This window comes from Dendrobium catenatum, unplaced genomic scaffold (assembly GCF_001605985.2).
Source record: "Dendrobium catenatum unplaced genomic scaffold, ASM160598v2 fragScaff_scaffold_1553, whole genome shotgun sequence".
In the NCBI taxonomy this organism is placed as follows: domain Eukaryota; kingdom Viridiplantae; phylum Streptophyta; class Magnoliopsida; order Asparagales; family Orchidaceae; genus Dendrobium; species Dendrobium catenatum.
In genome coordinates, this window is record NW_021320015.1 from 782566 (window position 1) to 789723 (window position 7158).

General features: G+C 35.5%; 1 protein-coding gene across 1 annotated transcript; it reads right to left on the reverse strand.

Annotated features, from left to right (window-relative positions):
- Positions 1-302: 302 nt before the first annotated feature.
- Positions 303-6616, reverse strand: LOC110101342 (probable inactive serine/threonine-protein kinase bub1). The gene is made up of 6 exons (XM_020829207.2): positions 6418-6616; positions 6141-6285; positions 5043-5200; positions 2256-2343; positions 2141-2177; positions 303-1919 (listed from the first exon to the last, which is right to left on the reverse strand). The coding sequence occupies exons 1-6, from the start codon at positions 6507-6509 to the stop codon at positions 748-750; spliced, it is 1692 nt and encodes a 563-aa protein (XP_020684866.2). The 5' UTR covers positions 6510-6616; the 3' UTR covers positions 303-747.
- Between the last annotated feature and the right edge of the window lie 542 nt (positions 6617-7158).

Below are 7158 nucleotides of genomic sequence, written 5' to 3' on the forward strand. Positions count from 1 at the left end.
ATATTTTGTGTAAAAAATTATCTTGTTTACGATCATCTTTCATAAAGCTTTTGACAAATACAAGAAGGCTTTAAGTAAATCTCAAATTCTATACAGTTCCCGATTAGACATTTAATTTTCGGGCAAGGTCACAATCTCGACCTCAAAAAGACAGTAACGATTTAGAAAGGAAATAATGATTTAAACTAGGGAGGCTACCTTGGCTACATCCTCAAATACAAGAAGGCAGTAACAAATATAAGAATCCCCTCTAATATCTCCTCCTCTAGACCTCTTACTCAATCTACATCACTTTGCAGTGATTAAGAGAGAACAACAAATCTGATTTCTTATAGCTTGCAAATCATACAAACTAGACCAGTTACCAAGCCTTCAGAAAAGGAGGGATTGCAAAAAAAAAAAAAAAAACTAAACTTACTGAATGATGAATAAGCTAACACTATCATTGCCAGCCTCCAAATTCTGGATGAGAAAAATGGAGTGTTGCGTTATGTAGTCAACAACCAACATAAAACTTGTCGAATAATTATGACATGAATACTTTACCCATAATGGGACAAAGGCTTGATGTTGTTGTTATTGTAGAAGGATGAAGAGCTATTGTCGCACCTGTGGGTGAAAGAAATATATATCAATCAAACAATCTTCTGAACCTCCACATAGTTCTCCCGGAACACTAGAAATCCTAGAGCATGGATGTTAAGCTATGCAACTCTCTGTAGTAGGAAACATTCATGATTCATATCGCTAGAAGTCTAGTGATCTTCCAAACAAGTCATTAATTTCATTCATGGCTTCCTTAGTGAAAAGAGTTGGCTCAAACAAATTGACTTCTACATTAGAACTGTGAGAAATGCATGGTGGAGCTTGACCATTCAAATCCTTCTCTATGTCGTCATCAGCTAAAATAAAAAATGCATCCTTGCTGCTATCTGACTTCCTGCTAAACATTTTTTCTTGCTTCTTTGGCTTTCCAGCCTTGAAAAAATTCAGTGGCTTTCCGAACATGCCGTTTATATCATCTATGGCTTGCTTGAGGTTGACCGTTGGATCCACTAAACCATGATGACATGCATTTTCAACCTTTGGCTCATCAAAAACTTTTGACCCAACAATTTTTCGAATAACAGTATCCTCTTTCAGCCTCCGAAAGACCGTGTCCTCTTTCAATCTGATGTCAAAACTATTTAATCTGGTTTCAGTGCTAGTTTGAGAAGTGGGCCAAGCATGTTGACATGTTATTTCCATTGGTTCTTCCATCTCCGAGCAATATTCATGAGCATTGTCATCACTATCCTCGTCATCCTCATCATCAGCAAGTATCTTGAAAGAACCAACAAATGGCGTCTGTAACTCAGTGTTGCCATTTCTCTTTTGGGAATCTGAATTCACAGGCTTAACAGAAACAGATCTGGTTTTATAAATAATGTTCTGATTAACATCTCCTGATTCTTCCCTTTCTTCATCAACAAACACCTCAATGGTATTTCCACGCTGATTTGGCTTTTGGTTAACCTGATTTGAATTCCTGGAGATTGTTTCTAGCTGCAGGGGCTCCTTAAACATACCATTAATAACATTCATGGCCTCCTTCGTGTTTATGACAGGATCTGATAGACCGTGAAGACGAGCATCACCGACTTGAGACAACCCCACATCATCACTGTGGAATGGAGCTGATTTATCTAGATCATTGATGGGAATTGATTGAGATCGAGCAAGACTTTTACAACCTGTACAACCAGAATTTTCTTCCGCAGACTCAGTTTGATAAAAGCTTTCTGCACTGGAAGAGACCAATCCATTCTGTTTAGTGGATAAATTGCCCGGAAAAAATGATTGGATTATTGAATTTTCATGTTCAGCTTGCTTTTGGTAATTTTTAAGATCAATAGAGGTTGAGGTTTTTTGAGAATGACCTGCACATAAAACAATTGCAGTCAATTAATTCTTCAGTTTTGCAAACCCAGACGTCTTGCAGTCTCTGAATCAGAAAGAAAGAAAAAATATAAATTATAGTGCACTAAAGTTGCTATGAATGTAGAAAAACTAGAGTTTGTAATTGGCTAAACTGGTGAAGATTACACAATCCTCCTAATTTTGATAGTATTGGAATACGGTTTTGTTGAAAAAGTTATACCACTAGTACTCGTTTCACCAATGTTGGCCGCTTCTTCCTAAAAATAAATGCAGAGTAAGCAGTTCTGGCAAACCAAGTAAAATAAGAAGAATAAGCCCATCAGAAGAACAAATACCAGTCTAGCTCTTCGATGTTTGAGCAGCTTCATCCGGTGAAGAAACTGATCATATGATTTCTGCAATTCTCCCACTGGTTCTGCAAGCCTATATGGAAGTTCATCAAGAAAACCTTCATATAAATCGAACAATCATGCAAATAATTCAACTAAAAGCATAGAATTTATAGGTCTGATTATCCAGAAAAGTATATTGCTTAGAGGTAAATGGTAAAGAGTTCAAAAATTGTGAATAAAAATAGGGCATTATATTTCTGAGATATGCTTTGATTAGTATAACTGAATATCCCCCAGAATATCAATTTTGGGATGCTATGGCTGTTGCCCGAAGAAGATGATATTCATGGAATTACAAAAATGTCTTCATGCTCTAGGTAAACTTCAGATATGTTATATTACCCAATTAAGTTCCTCATTTTAAGGAAATCTAGTAAGGGCATCTCCAACCGTAAATCTCATTTTTCACTCCAAAATGCTATGAAACTAAAAAATGTCGTGATTCATCTCCAATCGAACTCCATTTTGCTCACTTTTGCAAAGGTAACGGTCTTTCTCTTTTTTCGCATATTTCTTCAGCAAGTTTGGTAGAGATAGAAAAATAGTAAAGATGAACGGTGTAATGCTACTATTGGCGTCCCACTGTTCACCCGCAACCAAATAGCGGAAGTTTTACCGTTCGACTGGAGCTCGCGAGTGATGTCATTCAAGCGTTTGGAGTTCGGTTGGAGATGCCCTAATCACGTCCATTCCATTTTTCAGTCATAAGAACAAATGTAAAATTACCTTTAGATTCTTTCTAATCGACCAATTAGATCCCTTACAATTCAAAGTTCAACAATTAGATTCACACCCCTCCACTCTCTAAGCTCTCTCAAGTTTCATTCTCTCTCTAGGCCCAGAGCAATCCACGGTTGGGTTACAATAATTCTTGTCTCAAACCAACATGCAACACCAACACAAAGGTCAAGGATAGTATCATAAACTAAGACACTGCATCAACATTTGGGTTCATCAGTATGGACAACTCTCAAAGCAAGTGCAAGGCTGCTCTTTGTTTCCTTGAAAATCAATGAAGAATAATTAAGAATCTTAATAATTTAAAGTTTTTTAAAATAGCTAGATCAACCACATCAACCAAAAAAGTAAAGATCTTCCAACAAATTTTGATTTCAAAACCACTTCACCTGTCTTATTTGGCTTTGCCGAATTTAATTGTTTATGGAAGCTTTAAATTTTGTAATACATTGGTTTTTTTGCCCTTTGCGTAAAAAAAAATCAATTAAAGTTTCAAATCACTCAATCACCTTCCCTTTTCCGTTTCCCTCCAAGTTTCAAACCAAGCAATTATAACTTTCCTTATTGGCAATGTTTTAAATTAGGAAGGTTTTCAAAATTCAAATTTTAATCATGGCTAGCCCCTCCCATCTTGCATCAAACTAAATGGTATTTTCATAAATAAAAATAAAGCTTAGCTAAAAAGAGAGATGATGTTATCAATGTGAATGTGCACACACACTTACGCACCGCATACATGAACGCATTATGTTCAATCTAGTTTGAAAACTAATAAAAAAGGCATGTTCAGAAGAAAATCACTTTATCAATATACACATGTATGCATATGCACCCACAACTGCACCCCTACAAACACATGCACACAACCATGTGTGCTTGTACCCAAGATAAACGCATTCGAGCATTGAAACTGCTTGTAAAATTAGCAAGTTCTGCCTTTTAAAGTGCATATTGCATAAAATAATGAATAGCTAAACTTAATTTGATCAAATACGTTAAAGAATGGCCATGTAATAAAATATTAAAAATGTTTGCACTTTAAGAGACATATTTATAGCTATACAGATCATAACACAACGAATATGTTGCGACTTCCATGTACTGATTAAACCCTGAAAGTGTCAACAGTATGTGAATTGTTGAAAACGTTCAAACAGGTCTGTTTAATGGTTAATATTCATGCTGAACCTCCCTTCTCAAACACAATGAAGACTGCTTGTTGGGACAACACAACTACCATCAGCTAACTGTTGCACTCGAGAAGCCAATATGGGATATAAATATAAGCCTTTTCATTTACCTTAGAAGAAAGCAAATGTAGTTCCTCCTTCAATTTGCTTTAAAGAACTTGAACTTAAAACAATGGAACTAGCATGTCACATTGGAGTTAAGGCAACCAGACTCCAAGAACTATTTTTCACCCCTCAAAATACATATCTAGAGCAATTAATAAACAAATCTACCATATAAAACTAATGGCAGAGCAGTGCAAGGACCCAAACCTACTGGTTCTATAGAAGGATGAAATAGAAATTACAAGTCATCCAGATATTTTTTATTAAGAAAAAATGTTTCCCAAACCCATCTTGATTACATTCATAAACCCTAAAGATCATTTAGTTTGTTTTTATATTATAATTGTAGTAAATTATGTCACAACATATCACAAATAAAAAAAAAATAGTGTTGGTCGCAAGAAAAGTGTGGGACAGCAGTCAGAATTAAGGGGTCCAGCTTACAAACAGAAGAAAATTGGATTAAACAACAAAGAACAAGTACAATTATTTGAATACAGTGGATCGACCATGATAAGATACCTTCAAGACAATCAAAAGTGCTTTGGTTTAACATGAATCAAATCTCAAGGCTTCTTAAAAATCTTTAGATGCAATAACAGTACTGCAGATAACCTCTGTCTTCTCACATATCAGAAAGCATCTTTCAACCTGTAGCTTACGCTGATCAATGAGACATATTAAAATTGCATCTTACCTTTGAACACCCAACTGATACATCTTCTCCGAATCCTCAAATCTCTTCTTCTTCTCATAGTATAGAGCATAGGCGGTGTAGAACTTAGTCCGCTTCACACCAATTTGACTCTTCTCCATCTTTCTCAATAAGACCCTTGCATCTTCCACATAATCCATCTAAAATGCAGAAATTGATAATGCATCAATTTCATAAAAATATAGATATCATGCATTCAAAAAAGAAAACAAAAACTTGGCATTTGGAAAAAATCCATAAAGCTAAAAAGGACCATTTTATACGCAATTCCACCTAGGCAGTGTTCAGTTGATCCCATTGACCAAACTGGAACGGCTTTGCATGAAATTCGTGAAAGTCTCCAAAGATTATATCAAATCGTCCAAGGCCACTCAACTAAGACTATTCAATCAAAGGCAAGGCAAAGTCGCAAAAGTTACACTCCTTGGCATCATAGCAACTCGTCAAAACTCAACAAGCACAATTGAATTTGTCCGATGATTTCAAATGAATACCTCCCTCACTTAAAAACCAATATGTATTTTCTATGTAATTGGTGGGTACAAATTAGCTAAGTATATTTTACAAGAAATGCTTGATAAACTTTGCTATGCAATATTACTTATATTGCTTCAATGTAGCAATTTTTATAGCGTTGAGTCTCAAGCCAAGCCTATAAATAGGAGGTCAAACTATAAGCCAGATACAATGAATCAATGGCCTAAGTCTAGCACTTTCAAGTAATCTAATGAAATTTGTGAGCTTCTCACTCTAAATTCTCTTTCTCTTTCATGTTTCTCTTGTTTTCCAAGTCATTTTTGTAAAATAAAGTTTTGATATTGCCCATCGAACAATTTGAATAAAATAGTATCGTGCACTAAGCAGATCTCCGTAGAAACTCAGAAGCACAAGAGCTACAACACAAAAGTGAAAAATTAAAAATAAATAAATAAAAATTCAAAAACATCTAAAATTCACTGAAATGGTATCAGGCAAGTGCACAATAATGCCAATCAAAACAAATTCGCAGGGATTTAAAAAAAAAAAAAAAGCAGAAGAGGAGATAAAATTTGCGGCAAAATATCTCCATAGTGGCATTACCAATTGGATCCATACAGCTACATATCTGGAATCATTTCGGTACCGGCGATCAGATTCGAAGGTCTGTGCGCACTTCTGAAGGAATCGAGGAAGTTTCTCGCTAAGAACATGAGGAGGTAGAGATTGGTAAATTTTCCGAATGCCTCTAAGGAACAAAAGGAACAAACAATGTTAGAATCGAGTCAAATGATTGAACATACGGAATGGCAGGGAAAGAAAAGTGGAAGTAGGGTTTTGTCTAATCTCGATATAGTTTTAAGCCAACGCTTCTACTTACCGAACCCATGGACGGAGGGGGTCATCGCCAGTGTAGCTTTTGATCTCGGAGATCACCGACGAGAAGAGATCCTTTTGGGAGCTGCTCGTCATGATCGCCCAAGAGCACGCGCAGAGAGGAGGCAGAGAAGTGTTAAGCTTGAAGCAATGATTTAAATTCAAATAGGGAACCGCTCCATTAGTTTATAATCTCTAACACTTCTCCGGTAGTAAGCACTGCTCATTTACGCCCACAAACCTAACTCGATTAAAACAAGCCAATTTGTTCCCATTTAGACATAGAAATAATTTAAGAATTTTCTTTTACTTCGCATGTATTTACACAAATGAAAAATGATACCTAAATATTCATATTTATAAGAATATTTTTAAGGAATTATTTGTAGATTATCATTTAATTTTAAAGAGCACAACTTAATTATCAACTTTCATTATTATTAATGTTGAGTGCAAGAAAATTTGAGTCGGTAGAGTGTATGCTTCACGTTTTAATTGTGTACAAAGATTTAGCACGAACGTATAATTATCGTAACACCTGAGAACTTTTTATGTGGAAAATTCGAAAAGGGAAAAAATCACAGGTCCTAACCCAGTTGCAAAATCCACTATATAATAAGTGATACGAAGATCCTCCCTTCTTCACTGTTGAAAAAGAGGAATAATACAAATATCGAAAATTTATATCCGACAATAGAGCTTAATCTTTCAAGGAAAATTTTTAAAAAGTAAGTGTTCATAGGCG